The sequence below is a fragment of the Podarcis melisellensis genome, assembly GCF_964234715.1.
Source record: "Podarcis melisellensis genome assembly, chromosome: 4".
In the NCBI taxonomy this organism is placed as follows: Eukaryota; Metazoa; Chordata; class Lepidosauria; order Squamata; family Lacertidae; genus Podarcis; species Podarcis melisellensis.
This window is the reverse complement of record NC_138531.1, coordinates 72,307,546-72,327,162: the sequence shown is the minus strand read 5'-3', so window position 1 is coordinate 72,327,162 and position 19,617 is coordinate 72,307,546. Positions and strand designations below refer to the sequence as shown.

The 19,617-nt window shown below is 42.4% G+C and overlaps 1 protein-coding gene across 1 annotated transcript in view; it reads left to right on the top strand.

The window, feature by feature from the left end:
• Positions 1-740: 740 nt before the first annotated feature.
• F5 (coagulation factor V) overlaps positions 741-19,617 on the top strand; it is a gene marked incomplete at its 5' end in the record, with an annotated part of 36,986 nt that continues 18,109 nt past the window's right edge. Inside the window, 12 exons of the mRNA XM_081908323.1 lie at positions 741-966; positions 4,449-4,571; positions 5,866-6,078; positions 6,470-6,613; positions 6,719-6,940; positions 7,742-7,907; positions 8,520-8,697; positions 10,095-10,197; positions 12,736-12,947; positions 14,629-14,779; positions 15,525-15,737; positions 16,529-18,506. Coding sequence (XP_081764449.1) covers positions 741-966; positions 4,449-4,571; positions 5,866-6,078; positions 6,470-6,613; positions 6,719-6,940; positions 7,742-7,907; positions 8,520-8,697; positions 10,095-10,197; positions 12,736-12,947; positions 14,629-14,779; positions 15,525-15,737; positions 16,529-18,506 — 3,929 coding nt within the window. The remainder of the gene's footprint in view (positions 967-4,448; positions 4,572-5,865; positions 6,079-6,469; positions 6,614-6,718; positions 6,941-7,741; positions 7,908-8,519; positions 8,698-10,094; positions 10,198-12,735; positions 12,948-14,628; positions 14,780-15,524; positions 15,738-16,528; positions 18,507-19,617) is intronic.

Here is a 19,617-nt window from a genome sequence, read left to right as displayed (position 1 = left end):
TGAAAACAATGTTTATAATAACATCCATTAAAAAAACAAACCGGAAGTTTCCTTCTGGGAATTATAGGGGTAGAACTACCGAAACAGTATAGAAATTTATTCATGTATACGACTATAGTGGCAAGAATGTTATTTGCCCAAGAATGGAAAGAAGAAGTTCCGACGAAAGAAGATTTGATACAAAAACTCATGGACTATACAGAAATGGTGAAACTTACCAGAAAAATAAGAAATCAAGTAGACAAACTTTTTATAAAAAATGGAAATGGTTTATTGAATATGTACAAATAAATTGTAAACAGATATGGTCATTGGCAGGATTATTGTAATAACCTGCAGTTTCTTAAGAGTAAATAATTAAAGTAGATGAATAAAAGATTAAGTTAAGTTAATTTAGAATATGCAGCAAATGATAAATATAAATTTAAGGAACCACAGAAAGAGGAAGAAGGAAGTTGAGTTTTGAAATGTTAAAATAACTGTAAAGTTATTGAAATGTATATTACTGAAAACCACAATTTTTTTTTTAATGTAGTGTAAAATGCCCATGTAAAACCTTTTCACACATTTTTAAAAGACTAGAGGAAGAAAAAAAAGTGCTCCCATGGTGTCAAAAAGAAAATGAGAATGGTGCCAGGCATACTTTTTGGGAGAAAAAATTCCAGAGATGGGGTGCCTTTACAAAAAAAGGCCCTGTCTCCTGTCTTTGTTTCAGCAGGTGGCTCTGCTGAGTATACAAAATGTGTTTGGTACACATGTTGATTTCTGCAACTGTGCTTAACTTGCATAATGTATTTTACAGCATAGAGTTCTTATACGTATCTTCCACATGGAAGCTATTTTCTGTGATAGTTTTAAGACTCTTCTATTTCAGATTACCAAAATCAGATCATCTATTTAAGAAAATTATCTACAGCGAGTATGAAGCAGATTTCAAAAAAGAAAAACCAAGAAATGCTCTATCAGGTAAACACAGAATGATTTTCAGATATTGCTGGTGAAATTTTCACAGCATGGTATAATCTCTCTGCTGTCACGAATCCAAATTAAAAACATTTTAAACCACTGTAAGTTTATTTACCCATTTAGGTCACAATCCAATGGACGTTCCTGAGGTTAGAGGATAAAGTAGATTTCCCCCCTCGGCCTGCAGTAAGGCAGGTCTGCAGACGGAGGTGGGACATCCTATTTGCAGAGAAACCACTACTATCCTTGCCACTCTGCCACTGGTACTCTGGTGGTGGGGTGGGTCAAGGGATGTTTAGAAGCCAAAGTCCTCTTATTCCCTAGACATGGCCCCAAAACAGCATGGGTGGGGAGAGTACATCTGCCCTGGAGTTGGCACACTGATCTGGGACAAATGGGGAGGTTAAAAAATAAAATAAAAGCGTAGCCCCAAAATGAATAACACAAAACCTAGAGAAACACCCTCCCACCCGGCCAACATGAACCCAGTAGGGCTTTGGATTTGCTTCCTCTCCTCTTCCTTCCTATGGGTCTACTCTGCCTGACTCAGCTGCTTCTTACTTAGCTGGTTAGAGAGAAGGGCAGGGGGGCATATTATGGAAACTTCTGACTTTTGCCTGGCTGGAATGTAGCCTAGTGTTCAAGGCATGAGTCACATCTGCTATGACCCTGCCCACCTTTTGCCCCTGGCCACACCCAATACTGTCATACGGCCCCTGGAAGCTTGTCCATGAGGAATGTGGCCCTCAGCCTGAAAATACTCCACATTCTATTTCTAAGTTTTAGAGGTAGAGGTAGGTGGATCCTGCTGCTCTTTCATATCTCTGGCCACCTGCTTGCAGAAGGCAGGTGAACAGGTAGCAACAGCAGTGAGAAGGAGCATGGCCACGAGGCAGTCAGTAGTCATTTTTCCAAATTACTCTGTTCTTATCCTTGCACTGATAATTAGATAGTTTCCATTGTCCCATTAATGACCCCAGATACCAAAAATGCACTTGTGCAGAACAACTAACTAGAAAGTGACTAATCATTTCAGTAACTAGTGTTGTATCGCTGACTCAAAATATACAAAGGATGCCTAGTTGTTGTTCCTTTCAATGTTATTTTGCACATTGCCACAAAGACTGAGTTGTGGCTTCCTTCTTTCACTTCCACATTGTTCCAGAATTTCCTGCATGACACACAAAGTCTTCTACAAATTTTAATGATAAATAAGTACAGTGGTACCTCGGGTTACAGACGCTTCAGGTTACAGACTTCGCTAACCCAGAAATAGTACCTTGGGTTAAGAACTTTGCTTCAGGATGAGAACAGAAATCGTGTTCCGGCGGCGCAGCGGCAGCAGGAGGCTCCATTAGCTAGAGTGGTACCTCAGGTTAAGAACAGTTTCAGGTTAAGAATGGACCTCCAGAACGAATTGGTGTGGGAAGCGGTGTACACACAGCATTAGTCAGAATTAATCTTTCCTGTATCCATTCTGTCATTTCTTATGAAATACTGTGTTTTGATGCTCCTCGCCCCCCAGTCTCAATCTAAATTGAGGAAAAAAACAACCCAGCTGTGTGTCAAGTCAGTAATTTGTATGCAGCCCAAATACAAAGCTTCCTACCACGCTGATGGAGTGATCTAATATTGTTAGTTGCTTGTACCTCTGTTTCGTATGCGATTTTCCTTGTTTTTAAGAGACTAGATTTTTCAGGCATTCCTTCAATGTGTTGGTAGGGTGAGGTGGGGAGAATTGCACTGGAAGGCTCAGCCCCCTGCCTGGGCATATTCATTAGAACATGAACTCTTCAGATCATCCCTCACCATAATACCATGTGATTACAAATAATCATTTTTCAATGTCTTCCTTTATTAAGACTTTGATTAATTTTCCTATTCATTAAATGTCTCCCAATATCTTCCTTCATCTACCTGCAAAACAATTAAAGATTAAGCACAATTGCCACGCCTAGTCGATTCTCTTTTCATGCATATAGCGGTCACAACGGATTCTACCGGTTTATTCTTTTAAGTGTTCCAGAACGAGGATCTGCTACATAAGTAGCAAATACTTGTTCTATACCAGAGCTTTCCAAACTGTGTGTCATGACACGTTAGTGTGTCAGCTGCAATGTGTAAGTGTGTCACACGAAGGAATTAGTTTAGCCTCTGGTTTGATAGTAAAACTGAATTACTGTGTCACCAAATGATGCAAAACTGAATTACTGTGTCGCGAAATGATGCATGTCTAAGAAGTGTGTCACCAACATGAAATGTTTGGAAAGCTCAGTTCTACATAGGAAAATTTAGGCCTTTTAAATTTAGCTAGGCCAAGAAAATGGAATCATCAAAACCACGGCCTCCAACTTTTACTAACCAAAATCTGGGACCCCTCCACCATGCTGTGGCTGCATGCCCGCCACCTCCCTTGCCTGCCCGGGCTGCCTCAGCCCTCTGCCTCCACTGCCATACCTCCACCTGCACTGCTCATCCTCACTGCCCTCTCGCTCTGCTCACCCTCCCCACCTGGGCCGCTCAAAAATGACCCTAAAAGAGAGCAAAAACAGCAGAAATAGGGTCTAGCAAGTCCACAAGCTTTTGCAAACACAAGCCTAGGAGCCCTTGCACTGGTTGCTGAGGCCTGTGGAGAGTTGGAATTTGAGCAAGGAGGTTTGGAGGGAGCAATTGTGGTGGAGTTTGGTGGATTTTTGTTTTTAAGGGTTTTCCAATGGTTTCCAGAGGTTTAGATGGTGTTTGCAGGCTTTTTCAATGGAGTTCCCAACAGTGAAACTCCCATTGTTCTAGGTGCATTTCTGTGACAGGGAATTTCATTAGCATGAGCAGTTTCTGAGCTCTGGGCGCAGTACTGCTCCTAAGATTTCAGACTGAAATAGCAGAGGGGAAGGAAAGGAGGACCTTTTTCTGCCTCCCCACTTGCAGCCTCTCTCTGAAGACTGGAGAAGAGACCCTCTTAAGAATATTAGGGGGCTGGACAGGGGAAGGACCAGACCATGTGAAAAATGAACATAATATTTTAGGTGTGGTTCATTCATTTTTCAGCGTTGTATTCTTTTTATTAAAAAATCTGCACCTAGACTTTCCGTTTTTGCACCCATAACCTAGGTTTAAGGTGCCATTTAGCTCCTAGCTTTCATATCTCAGTTTCTGTTTCCCAATATAAGCAATTTCAATTAAACGTGCGGTGCCTTGGAATGAAACCCCCAGGAAGATGGGGGGTTGCCTGTATAAGCATAGCTATCATCTTCTCCTTACGTCACAGGCGAGCATAAAACTCAATTGCTGTTCTGAATTTATTGGAGGAAGGTTGGTGTGTGTTAACAAATAATAACATTCCTGCCCTAAGGAATGATGGTGCATTCTAATAGCCACTTGTGTGTGCAGGTTTGTCTCTCAGTCAAAACACAAGTCTTTTTTTCCTTGTTGTGTATTTTAGGGATTTCTCTTTCTCTCTTTAAAATATATTATCATTTTGGTAGGGCTTCTGGGGCCAACACTACGTGCTGAAGTGGGAGATACACTTGTCATTCATTTTAAGAACCTGGCTAATAAACCACTGAGTATTCACCCACAAGGCATAGTGTACAGCAAACATTCAGAAGGTAAGTGCTGGTAACGTGAATGTGTTGTCAGATATCCGGGTGATGATCCTTTCATCATTCCTGGCTTCGTCAGCCATCAGGACCAGCCAACCAGAGCTCCCATTAGTGGAAATATGACTGTAATGGAAAACTTAAAGGACACACCAGTCAGGAAGCTAGACGAGAACATTGTTATTTATTTTAAACAAGAGCAAATCCGTAACAAGAAACTTCAGCCTGTCCACTCAGATATAATGAAGTCAAATGCCACCTAGTGACTAAACTATATAACAACATCAGAAAAGCTAAGGTCCACCTCAGATTTTGATCAGATCCCCAGCTCTTAGAAGGAAAAGTAGAAATGGATATACTTTAACCTGGCTTAGGGGTAAACTGCAAGTGCAAAAATTTCAACATTTTAAACAATGAGATATATTTTGTTGGGCTTCATGAGGAATGTTAGATCTGTGCCCTCCTGTATTATGTACTAGGCATCAGCCAGTGACAGACACAAGTTGTTGTTTGAATTGCAAGGGATAATGATACCAAATTGGTGTACCTGACCCCCAGAAATATATTGTCATGCTTTTAATATTTAAATAGCGGCATATTAAATAGAACTAATTCTTCTAGAATGAGCTGAGAAGGAATATCCATACGCCATTTGCATAAGTAAATGGAAATATGTTCTTCCAAGTAATTTCTGCAAAAGAGCCCTTGATATACAATGGTAGAGGAGAATGGTAAACTGAAACAAGCTGGCAAGTTTCAGTTTGCACAGCAATAGCAAATAGTGCCAGGCCCCTGCAGAGCTTGTCCCCAAATGACTGGGAAGCACGGGGTGTTCTTGGTATGACAGTCAAGTCCAGCAGGCCTCTGGCCTTCCAGCTGGCTTAGCCCTCCGTGGCCCAGGGCAAGTGTACCCAGCTGCACCACCTCTGCCCCCACCGTGCATGCCTGGGCCTATGTAGGGCTATCTGGGAATAAGTACCTTTTTCTCCTGTACCGTATGTGCATGTACAGTCCCCAGGCAGGGCTGTATAAGAAAGGTGGATAGATTGGAGGAACCTGTGACCCTCCAGATTTTATTGGACTGCAACTCCCATCGCTCCCTGCTCGCATGGCCAATGGGCAGGGAGTGATGGAAATTATAGTTTAACAGCATCTGAAAAGACACAGGTTCTCCATGCCTGGTATAAAGATGACATTGCTCAGCGTGTATATGGATAGGTGGGTGCATGTGCATTTATTTATTCATTGCTTCATAAGGGCACTTCATAATACATGGTGAATTCTTGCTTCCCTGCCACTGAAGGTTCCTCATATTCCGACAAAACATTGCCTATCGAAAAACTGGATGATGCTGTGCCTCCTGGAAAAAGTTATAAATATGTGTGGAAGGCCACTGCAGGAACTGGACCACGGGAGGCTGATCCTCCTTGCCTCACCTATGCCTACTACTCACATGAAAACATGGTGCAAGACTTCAATTCTGGCCTTATCGGTGCCTTGCTGATATGTAAAAACGGTAATAAAACATTTAGGTTGAAGAAGCCAGCAAGTGTTTGTTGGGGATTATCTGTAATGTCCCTTCTTCCCACACATGCATTCCTGTTTATCATCTGCCTCAGCTCCTTGGCCTTTGACAAACTAGGCCCTTTTGACAAGAATAATTTCTCTTCTAGCAGGCCCAACTCTTCAAGACTCAGCCTTGTCCCCTCAAGGTGTCCTCAGCCCCATAGAGTTGGTGCCTATGCTGGGAGAGAAACCCTAGAGAGCTGCTGTCAATCAGTGTCAACAGTAATGAACTTGATGGGCAGCTTCCTAGGGGTTATCCATTGTCTATGTCTTATTTGATAAAACACTTTGTCCCCCCCCCCCCCCGCCCCGATGTCCGTGACAGCCTCTTCTTCTTCTAGGAAGCCTGCATGAAAATGGAACACAGAAATTTTTTGACAGGGAATATGTGCTGACGTTTGCTGTGTTTGATGAAAGCAAAAGCTGGCAAAAAGGATCTTCCCTCATGTACACCATTAATGGCTATGCTAATGGAACACTGCCAGGTACTGTATATCCTGTTAACCGAGATGGATTTGCTTGACTGACTGCCATTACGGTACAGTGATTTTGATACAAAAGTTTCCAACTGCTGTTCTTTTGCGTTTCAGATGTACAAGCCTGTGCTTACCATAACATTAGTTGGCATTTGATAGGGATGAGTTCTGCACCTGAGATCTTCTCGGTCCATTTCAATGGGCAAACCTTGGAGCAAAACCACTATAAAATGTCAACGGTCAACCTTGTCGCAGGAGCATCAGCAACAGCAAAGATGTCTGTGAGCAAGACAGGAAAGTGGCTTATATCGTCCCTTGTTGAAAAGCATCTGCAAGGCAAGGAGATCTTTCTTCAGCAGCTATTGGTGCAACTGCAGCCTTCATCACCTTCTCTCATATAGCAGTTGTACAAAACATGCAAAATCATCTTAACTATGGTAGCACTTGTGGTGATGGGGCAGGGGGGGGCCTAGGAACACAATCTGGCATAAATTAGAGCTGCGGTTTGCATGTGTTGACTACAGAATAACAAGACACCTGCAACTACAATTGTATTTTGTGAGCGGGGGGTAGTGGCAGTGTACTCAAAGCATGAAATGTCCTTTGTCCACAATTGGCTCACTACTGAAATACAGGGTGTGTCCTTTAAATGGGGCCCTGTGGATACAGAGTACACATGTTCCATGGGGCCTCTTTTAAAAGACTCACCCTGTACATGCAGTGATTTTCAGTGGCCACCACCATTTGTCCAGATAGTCGTGATTCACTTTAAACCCTTGGATGTGTTGTTAGTTAGGCTGCCTTCTGTTAGCGCAGGGTAACCACTGCATCATATACCCATGGATGCAAGGGCACAAATGGATTCCACATACTGCTGTGTGTTTCAAGATGCACTAACATGGCTTTGTTATTTATACCTTAAGAGAGTAATGAATGGCTCATAGATTCTTTTTGCTGGCTAAAGTGGTGGAGACTTTGATCGCGGCAGGAGACAAATGTACATCTTTCAGAGGTCTCTAGTAAAACACATATATAATAAAATCTTTAACTTCCACCTGGTTTGGCTGAAGGGAAACAAGGAAATCCCTTGGGCATGCACGTTCATTTACAACTAACAGTCATGATCTGTCTTTCCAGCTGGAATGCATGGTTACCTCAGCATAGAAGACTGTGGAAATCCAGACACTTTAACGAGACAATTATCCTATAAACAAATACGGATGATTAAGGACTGGGACTTTTACATCGCTGCTGAAGAAGTAATCTGGGATTATGCCCCGGAAATTCCTGACAGTGTTGATAGGTAACATGATAGAATATGTTGGTTGAGGGGTGTGTATAGACTGGATAAGGTTCTCAATTCTTAGGCTCCATTCACACTAAACATTTAAAACAGTCTCACACCACTTTGAATAATCCTGGCTTCTCTCAAAGAATACTCTGAATTGATCCCCTGAAATTAAGGAACATGACCAAGGCTGCATTCACATGACAATTTATTCTTTCACAGGATATAAAAGCCATTTCCAGAAATATAGCAGAATATACAGCAAGTTCAGCACTCATTTTGGTGTTATTTGCAAAAAGATTTCTTTCTGGAAGTAATACCGAAATGATGCTACCATATATCCAGAGGTGGTTTTTATGTTATTTGAAAGCTCAAATATAATGTGAAAATAGCAGTTTGGTAACACGTGCAGAAGAACCCTTTCATTACTCTACTTATTCCTGCCTTTTTACTGGGGTTTCATTGGGTTGCTACAATGCATATAATCATTTGTGTTAATGTAGATTTTTCTAAATAAGCATTTCCACCCACATAGATGTACTCTCAAAAGAAATAGATGCCTATCTCCCCATTTACAGATCTTCTTTCTTTTCTTTTCTTTTCCCAATTATTTCCCCAATTTTAAAGGAAATATAAAACTCAGTATCTGGAAGCATTTTCCAATCACATTGGCAAGAAGTATAAAAAGGCCATATTCAGACGATATAAAGATGCCAGCTTCACCAAACGCATAGACAATACAAGGGCCAAACAACATGGAATTCTGGGGCCTCTTATTAGCGCTGAGGTCAGAGATAACATAAAGGTAAGTACTGAGCAACAGGTATAAGGACAGAATCTAAAATTTCATTTTATTTAATTCATGCATAGGACTTACGCTACATGCATTTTGACTATCCAAAATTTAACATTTATCTGTATTTATATTGAGTTGGGTCCAACCAAAGCTAATTGTACTCGGGTCCTGTTGAAATCTATGGGTCTGAACTTAGTCATGACCAACTTTTCAGAATGATTTCAGTGGAGCTTAAGTGCCACTAATTTAGGCTGGACCCAACCCACTGTCTCTCCTATGCAGTGCTGTGTTGATGACAACCCTATGCATAAAACATGTTCCTCCGTGAGTCTTATTAGCCAAATAATTTATCCTGTACATACAGTTGCTTCTAGAAATTATTTATTAGTTGCATTCCTCCAATTGGTTTTATGGTTATCCTGTACATCCCTCTGGGTACAGTTAGTAGAAGAGTACCTTTTTATTTTTTAAAAAAAACCTATTGCGTGGACAGGCGGAGTCCCCAGATCCCGTGCGGTCCCCCCCCCCGTCATGTGGAATAATGACTCAAGACAACGTGCTATGGGATTAAATTGGCCACAACTTTATTAAATTTCAAATGTGGGTAGACCTTGGCTCAGGCATTGGGCGTTCTCCCTTCCCAGTCCCCAGCCGGGGACCTAGGGAGCATCAGGGTTATCCAGTGTGTGGGGGGGGGGGATGGGCCGGCTCTGGAGAACATATGTTCAAGCAGAGATAGCCGCCCCCATTATGACGCTGCCGCAGGGGAGAGCGACGATGACCTTTCGGCGTACGGTCAAAGCCTCCCTTCAGAAACCCCTGGTATTGCCGCTGCAAAGAGGAAGATGGACTAAAGGATTCCGCCCAAGGCCTGATACCGCCAAAGTTGTGACGTTTTGCTACGGGAAAGGCGAAACCTGCCAATGCAGGGAAATTCCTTTCTGGCCCTTTAACAGTGACCTTAACGTAGCAGCGTCCGCATACCTGTGAAGAAAAGTTAGCCTGCAAAATAAGACATTAACTGAGGGTGGGTAGGGTGGGAGAAGCTCTGGAGCCAAGTGAGGATTCCCAGGTAAGATACTCCCTTTATTGTGCGGGCAGGTAATCCCTCCCCTACCTGGCATGGTCTCGTTGGCAACGCTTCCCCCAGGTGGGATTGGACAACTGACTGAGGTAGGCAGAGACCTCCAGGTATCCCACCTGAGGGAAGGCAAAGCGAAGCCTATGCTGTTGGAGCCACTCCAGCTCTAGGGGCTGCACGCGTCCACGCAAAGGGCGCCCCCCGTTTTAAGCGGGGAGCGGTCATTATTATTATTGCTTCAGCTTCTACTACTATTATTGCAAACGTCTTGTATAAAGCATTATTGCCATACTGAACACATATTCTCCACCTACATTTTAAACAGATTGTATTCAAAAACATGGCCAGCCGACCCTACAGTATTTATGTGCATGGAGTTACACTTTCAAAGGATGCTGAAGGAGTTGTTTATCCTTCTGGTGCCAAAGGTTGGTTATTCATTATTTCTGCTTCATTTCCTCCTATTTTTCTTATGGTGGCATATATATATATATATATATGCAGGTTTTGGTGTCCTCGGGTGTCTTCCCGTGTAAAAGTTGGGGTGTCTAGGCGACGTTTCGACGAGGTCTCACTCGTCATCTTCAGGCTGGTGCTTTCGGCTTCTTGTTACTGGAACAGAGCAGGATCTCAGTGTTTGAGTTCCTATAAATACTGTTGAGGGGGTGTGGTGTATAGCCTCCAATGTTCTGGGCAGAGAGGAAGTTCCCAGGCTAGTGTGCCTTTTCTTCTTTTGTTCCTTAATTACTTGAGGGATATCCTGAGTGATTTCTTGAGTGATATCCTGAGTACCACTTAGGTGGGTCATTAGGTGTGGATTAGTTGCTAAAGTCTTTGTGTCTTGACCTCTTGAACTTTGTGAAGAGTTTTTCTGAGAAGATGGCTGTACTGCACTTAGTTGTGCTCTGGCTTGGCTTCGTGTACAAAAACTGACACCAGATCCAGAGGCACACAGAACGCCATCACCAATCAACCACACCAGACCCAAACCCAGACCCTCTCCACAGATAAATTACAGACACCATCCAGTAGCCAAACCATGGTGGCACCTCCGGATGCTGCACCCCCCTGCAATCCCTACACAGATCTGGCTGACACAGGCCACAAAACCACAGCTCGCCCCTATACACGAAGCCAAGCCAGAGCACAACTAAGTGCAGTACAGCCATCTTCTCAGAAAAACTCTTCACAAAGTTCAAGAGGTCAAGACACAAAGACTTTAGCAACTAATCCACACCTAATGACCCACCTAAGTGGTACTCAGGATATCACTCAAGAAATCACTCAAGATATCCCTCAAGTAATTAAGGAACAAAAGAAGAAAAGGCACACTAGCCTGGGAACTTCCTCTCTGCCCAGAACATTGGAGGCTATACACCACACCCCCTCAACAGTATTTATAGGAACTCAAACACTGAGATCCTGCTCTGTTCCAGTAACAAGAAGCCGAAAGCACCAGCCTGAAGATGACGAGTGAGACCTCGTCGAAACGTCGCCTAGACACCCCAACTTTTACACGGGAAGACACCCGAGGACACCAAAACCTGCATTCCTGTACCCGTGAAAATCTACGAAAGCATATATATATATATATATATATATATATATATATATATATATATATATATGAAATAGCTTCCCTAGCAGTTCAGTCGATAGAGGTGTTCCTGTTGTCATTTTCAAAAAGTAAAAAAAAAAAAAAATATTATTTTTAAGGTCATTCCTTTTTAAAGGCCTTCAAAGCTAACTGTAACGTCGGTATCATCCAAGGTAAAGGTAAAGGGACCCCTGACCGTTAGGTCCAGTTGTGGATGACTCTGGGGCTGCAGTGCTCATCTCGCTTTTCTGGCCGAGGGAGCCGGCGTACAGCTTGCGGGTCATGTGGCCAGCATGACTAAACCGCTTCTGGTGAACCAGAGCAGCCCACGGAAACGCCGTTTACCTTCCCGCCGGAGCGGTACCTATTTTTCTACTTGCACTTTGATGTGCTTTTGAACTGCTAGGTTGGCAGGAGCAGGAACTGAACAACGGGAACTCACCCCGTCGTGGGGAATCGAACCGCCGACCTTCTGATCGGCAAGCCCTAGGCTCTGTGGTTTAAACCACAGTGCCACCCACATCCAAGGGTACTTCAAATAGGAATGGAAAGCTGAAGAAACTAACTGGCTAATTAAGGACAGAGCTGGCCCCATCATTACACAGAGGGAAGTGGCCACCTCATATGACAGATGCTGGGGTGGGGCAGTGGCAGCAATCTCCTGACCTTTCTTCCCTGGCCCCACACCCCTTTGCCATTCTCCTCTGCTGAAGGACAGAACTGTGTATTCTATGTTTTTCTGCTTGAGGCAAAGGGCAAGACAAGCCTCCCTGCCCTCCCCGTTCCACATACAGAAGCAGAAAAAAAGCGTATTGAGATGCCTCCTATTTCCATGATAAATGGCTGCAGAATTATTGCGACAGAATTAATTTTGCTTCAACTGGACTTCTGAGATGCCCTGGATAGCTCTTTTCTGTTATAAGAAGAGAGCTTGTAGGTGTTAAGGGTCGTTGTGCTCAGAGATCCTGCTTGAAGGCTTCCCATGGGTGTCTGGTTGGCCACTGTGAGAACAGGACGCTAGATGAGATGGGCCATTAGCCAGATCCAGAAGGCTCTTCTTACGGGTGGGGATTCCCTGATTAAGGAAGTGATGTAAGCACAATAGTCCAATGGGAGAGGCATAGGAGAGAGATCCTGATGGTTTCCACTCTGCTTCTTTCTCCTTCTGCATGTCAAAATAAAAGTAATACAATATGTGAATTCACACCTTACTCCAGAAAAAGAGATGTGTTTAAGCTGTAGCAGGAAAGAGCACGGAACCCGAGTGTCTGAAAGGGGTCTGCAGGCAGTGTTTACACACTGTACAGGGTAACTGCCATTTGCTTCTGCTCCTATCATCTTACTCCATTTATGTCCTTATTCCATCCAGAGAACAGCACTGAGGGTAAACTAGTCCAACCAGGGGAAATTTACACATATCGTTGGACCGTACTTGACACAGATGAACCCACAAGCGAAGATCCTCAGTGTCTCACCAGATTTTATCATAGTGCTGTTGATATAACAAGGGATATCGCCTCAGGACTTATTGGACCACTTCTGGTTTGCAAACGCAAGGCACTCGATGTGAAGGGAACACAGGTACTGTCAAGTATTGCAAACTGAGAGAGAAAAGATGGCGGCCGTAACACTGCTATCTCAAGGTTCTGAGGCAGTATGCCTCCAAGGACTCATCCACACTTTGCTTGTTCTGTTCCTGGACAGCCTGGTTCTGAGAGGTTTTCTGCTTGTCCCTGACTTTCTAGGCATGGGTGTGAGTGGGAAACAGGATTTTGAACCAGATGGTTTTATCCAGCAGTGCTGCTCTTAGGCTCTTGGGGCCAGACAAGTTGTGAATGCATAGTTTTGTCATGTAAACAGCACCCATGAAGAAGCATGAGCAGCCACAGGACCGTACTGGGGGTACATGGAGATGGAACAAAATCCCTCACCAAGCTACTATTTGCATTTCAAAGAAGTCTCATGCAAAATGCCTGGACGAAAACATTTTTGCCTGGCATTGGAATGAATGTTTTGGTGCCACATTACCTCCTATGGACCCGGGTATTAGATATATGGATTGCCATAGATCAGAAGACTCTTTCATTGCCACCAGCCTTATTTCATATGGTGGAGGAATCCAGAGGAAGGTCTCAGATTATGACTGTGGTGCTTGGGCAGAGTCAGTGTAATACTTTTTTTATAGATAAAAAACCCTTGGATTGTGCCTGGAAAAAGATTGGTTGGTAGCCAGTGTGGTTCTTTAAATACTAGCAAGATGCATCCTGCATAACCAGATCCATTTGGCACAAAACTTAGCCCAGTGGCCTGCTTACTAGCAGAGGTTTCAAAGGTTATAAGTGCATGGATAACAGTGGCCAGGCTACTTAGAAAGGTGCCGTAACTTGAGCTAATGAAAGGCACTTTATGCCATAGAAACCACTGAATCCAGCAGAACTCTCAAACAATGAACCTAGATCTTCAAGAGGAATTTGACCCCATTCAGACCAGGTTGAACCCTACCTTCCTGGTCGGATGAACAATTTATCTGGAAAGAGTTTTAGTTTATTTGTGTTCTACCACTCCATTACTGAACCCAAATACTGGTTTCATTGAATCTGATCAATAGTCAAAGTAGGGCTGAGTGTCTTCTAGCGAAGGGGAGAAATTGATTAGGTTTGCATTTTAATGGGAAACTATCAAGTTTGCCCTTCCTGAATCAATATATGAAATGAAACACAGCTCTTCTTCAAAATTTGCACTTCTTCAAATTATACAATGCAGCTCTCCAACCAAAAAAGGGGTACAAAAATGTATATATTAGTGAAAATAATGCTAAAATGCATTCTGTTACACTTGGAAAAATACTTATGCTAGGCTAAATTGCATACAAATGTGCATATTAGGAGAAATATGCACAAAATGCCTATGAATTTTCATGCAAACATATGCAGAAATGGGACAAACCAAACTAAAGATTGGAAAGGTGAGAAACTGAGAGAAATAAAAATTGACTGATTGATTCATCTCTTATATTATGAATATACACTGATAACATCTGCCTCTCTGAATGACTTGACTAAGCAACTTAATGTAGATATTAAATAGTACAGGAGACCATGCCACTGGATTGATCATCCAGGTAGGAAAGGAATCACCATAATTGTCTAGAATTCCTAGACAGCCTGCCCAGGTTTGAGATTCATTGTTTTATAAGTCAGAATGGAGTGCAGAGGGCTCTGGTATGTGATCAGAAATGATGGCATGTCTTAATGCTTTCCAGAATAAGGCTGACGACGAGCAGCAATCACTCTTTGCCGTCTTTGATGAAAACAAGAGCTGGTATTTGGAGGACAATATCAAGAGATTCTGCAGCAATCCCTCCACTGTTAAGAGAGATGACCCCAGATTTTACAAGTCCAATGTCATGCACAGTGAGTAGAAACCTCACCCAGCATTTCACTAAGCATGTGAGAGCTCCACTTCAGTAGTGTGAAATAAAATTATGTGGGTGTTTTTTTGTTTTGTTTTTAATGGAAGAATAGCATGCTGTTTCCATAATGCTTGACTGCTTGATGGCATTCACTACACTACACCAATTCAATGCTACAAGTTACATAGAAATAAAGTGATAGACTAAGGCAGCAAAATTCAACATTGTACCACTTGAGAAGAGGGATCATATTGTTTTGAGCTTGTCATCGGATTGCTTTGATCAAATGTCTGGGGCAGGGCCAGCCCGGGACTTTCTGCCACAATCTGCAGCCTCTTTCACATGCAGTTCTATTTTTAAAAAACTATGTTAATTATAAATGTTTACACTACAAATGAACAATCATATTTTCGAATGCTCGCCCCATGTAAAAAAAAGCTCCCTGCATGAAGTAACTTAGCCCAAGTTAATGTAATCTTCCCCTTGATGAGTTAGTTATTAGATGCAGGGAGCTTTTTTATGCCTGAGAACATTAAACAAAATACAATTAAATGATAAGATCTTCCCATGCAGTCAAAAGTGGTAGAGCCCAAATTTCTGCTATGTCATTATGTGTAACATGTAGAACAGTTCCTACAGGTGTCTGTTTCATTCCTGTTATAATGTCCATCAGATCTGGAAATTTGATATGCTCCTGGTAAAGTTATATATTCTTTGTTATATTGTTGTTGTCGTTTTTATTTTAGCAATCAATGGCTATGCATCTGATAGAACAGATATCCTTGGATTTTGTCAGGCTAATATTATTAAATGGCACCTCACCAGTGTTGGCACACAGGATGTGATAGTGCCGGTGCATCTTTCTGGCCATACTTTCCTGAACAGAGGAAAACATCAAGATATCTTGCATCTTTTCCCAATGAGTGGTGAATCGGCTACAGTGACCATGGACAACGTTGGTTAGTAGCAACCTATAAATCCTGTTCTTACAGTGGCCAATCAGATGCCCATGGGAGGCTGAGCACAGCAGCACTCTCCTCTCCTGCCGTTTCCAGGAATTTGTATTATTCAGATTGTTTCCCTTTTCTTTAGAGCCATAGTCTCCTTTCCCCAAGAGTGGCATTCTCCCTGACATTAGTGGAGCTATTGGGAGTGGAACAAAACCACAAAATCCCCCAAAGGCCTCATCCACCCATCTTTCTGCCTCTCTCAGATTTTCCAGGTCAGCCACCTTGGCCTCAAAGGAACAAAATTGTTCCCAGAGAGCCAGGAGCTCATTGGACCAAGGACACCTCCACCCCTGCTGGCTTTCTACCTGCCTAACTGTTTTGTGGTTTACTAAGTTACTTTATTAGAAACTTACATTTTGTTTGGGTCAAGGAAACGAGGGGCAGCGTAGTGTGCCCTCGGTTTCTCACTTTGCTGCTGAACTCGCTTAGCTGTTGTAACACAAAGCCTTGATACTTCATTAGATGGGCCTCTCTGTAGCTCAGGAGTTGTAGTCCAACAAAATTTGGAGGTCCACAGGTTCCTCATCCCTGTCTCGGTGGGAGACAACATATAGCAAAAAATAAAATAAAATTATTTGTAATAGAGTTCTCTGGTTCTGCAATATTGTAATGAGATTAAGGTTTGGTGTGAATCCTTTACCACCATTTTTGAGCCACAGAATTTACATTCAGGTGTCTGAGAAAGGCAAACTGTAACTGTACAAGTAGTATGAATAATGCACATTATTCTGAATTTGCAGGAACCTGGCTTTTATCATCATGGGGTTCCCATGAGATGAGCAATGGAATGAGACTTCGGTTTAGAGATGCCACTTGTGATGATGTTGATTACACAGAAAGTTATGATGACGCTTCAGATTATGCACTGGTCACATTTTCATCTGAGAAAAATGACGCAGCAGCACTAAAGGAGGAGAAAGCGGACAGAAGCACGATAAATGAAAATGTCCTTGATAACTACGAAGATCAAACAGAAGATGACTTAGAACAAGATATGTATGCTTCTATGCTCGGACTTCGATCACATCGTAATGGATCGATTGCTGAAGAAGAAGAAAAGCTGAATATCACTGCTCTTGCCATACAAGAAGATATTGACATCACCCACAGTAAGACTGATGGTAATGTAACACTGAACTCACATCTGGTGTTCACAAATAACAGTGATACTTCACATGGTGATAAAGTGTTGGAAAGTCCAAGCAGTGCTTCAAATACAGCTGTACTTGACTCCTTCCATCCTAATTACACATCTTTGGCAAACGATACTTTGATTTCAGATATTGCTGCAGTGGTTAGAAACTGGTCCTCTGAACAAGGCAAAAGTAACCGTACTTTGCGTGGTGATGACGTGCTGAAAAGTCCAAGGACTGCTCCGAATACAGCTGCACTTGACTCTCTCCATCCTAATTACACGTCTTTGGCAAACGATACTTTGATTTCAGATATTGCTGCAGTGGTTAGAAACCTGTCATCTGAACAAGAAAAAAGTAACCCTACTTCGCATGGACCTTCTACAGAGAAGGAGCAAGAAGATAACGAAGGTGAAAAGGATACACGGCATGAAAAGAGGGAAAGGCAAGGTCTAACAGAGGCAATATTGTTTGCCCTTAAAGAGATGCATGCCCTGCTGTTTCATGTACAACAAAAAAGAAATCTTTCTGCTATAGACAACACCACTTCAGATACTCCATTTCTTCCCATTCCCAGTGCAGAAACTGCTTCCAGCATAGATACTAGTCACCTTTCACATTATCTTTATGATTATGAGGATGAAGAGGAAACAAATACTGAGTTTTCCATGCTTTCAACAAATTTACCTTTGGCTGTAGCAGAGACAGTGGAAAACAATGGTTCTGAACAAGAGTTGTTGGAAGATCAACAATATGATGATTTGACTTCTGATGGTATGTTAGACAGCTTTGCTTCTACTCCCATCCCAAAGCCCACAGAGAATTTGAAGGACTCACCTCAGCAGAGGCCAAAGTGTCCTCCCAAAAAGACGGCTTCTGAATGGAATATTGTTTCTGAGAAGGTGGTTTATGATACAGAAGCAGATCTCACCAAACCTGTTGACAATAAACTACAGAACAGCTCCAGAAATGTCACCTTGTATCCAGAAAATACCGTGTTCCCCAGCAAGAGAAAGCAGGAGACATACAAAGCTGACTCCCAGCTTGAGTTAGGCCAGCTAGAAATGAATAACAATAACAAGCAGGAAGCCCTGAATGAAAAGAGAAAGGAGAATTGTACCGTCAGTACACCTGGAACTTTCCAGAAGGCTCGGCGAAAGAAAAGGAAGCCAAGAGTCTTAGCGCCGAGAACTTCCAAACCTCTAATGTCACCTAGAGGATTTGGCAGCAACCAAGCCTCCATTGAACGCAACCAGACCATGCTGCCAAATGAGGTGTATGATACTTTGACACCAAAAGAGGATAAACCAGAGGTCAAATTAGGTTTTATAGGCGATGATGGGGAATATATGGAATATGACATAGACAGCACAGTCTATGACGACAGCATCAGTGGCTCTTATGAATATGAGACAGTACACTATCACAACCCGTATATAAGAGACCCCCGACTTGACAGTTATACAGCACGTAACCCAGATGACATAGCTAAGCGTTACCTCCGGACTATGAACAATGCAAACATAAGGAGATACTACATTGCAACCGAAGAGGTTCTCTGGGATTATGCAGGACCAAGAAAAAGGTTTGGATGAATTATTTCTCTCTGACCCAATTCCATCTTGCTGGCTTTAGTGTGATGCGCCAAGCAGTGCAATCCTATACATGTCTACTCAGATGCAAATCCCCCCTTGGTAATTGTGTTTAGATTTGCAGCTTAATACCTTTTAGAATACGTCAGTCTTTATTAATCGGCTGTTTTCATTTAAAATAAATAAATAAATAAATGAGGCCATTTGTTTCTGGGCAAATGGTTGTCCAAAGTGGTTTACAATATAAAGCAACACATGATGAAAAGAGCAATAAATAATATAACCGTAAAGCAACAACTCATCAACAGTCCACGCACACTCCATCAGGACTGATCGATTTTGGGTACTTCTTGATCATCAGAATCAGGTGGTTAAGCCCACAAATCTAGGAAACTATTCTTTTTTAATTTATTCATTAGGGGATAATGGGTTGTACCACTTTGTCATGCGTAGAGTTCCGCTCATGCAAGGGGACTTTCCTTATATGTCCTCAAATTCAGGATTCAACCCTTCAACCCTCTAGAGCAGATTTTGAGGGTGCATGAGGGGCTGCAGGGGAGAGGAGGGGAAAGATCCATTGCACAAGCAAAAGTATGTTTCAGAAGCAGAACAGCAGCACTGGGCACAATCCAGCCTCTTTATTTTCTTTCTTTAAAGCACACGATACTTCTGTGGGGCTGTTTCAGGAACTACACTGAGCGCCTCCAAGCAGACGAGCAAATGCAACCATGTTTGCTTAGTTATATTAAATCAGTTAATGTTTAATATTTTTATCCCACTCTGGTGTTTGTAGAACATTTCACATCCAAAATGTGCAATGCAGTTAAAAACAAAAACGTCATGTCACTTAGGAAAAATGTTCATGTAAGCCACGCTATCTAAAAAAAAAAAGCAATCAAGTTAAAAACAACAGCAGTACTCATTCAAAGAAAAATGATTTTTAGTTTCTGCCTACAACGGCAACAAAGAAGGAATTCCGTAAATCTCATTCTGTCTATACAGAAGGGCCCTGTGAGCTACAATTATCAAAGTTCCCTAGGAACAGGAATTTACTGTTAAAGCAACCTGACAATTATATCTCTGTGAGAGGAATATGTTCACCTA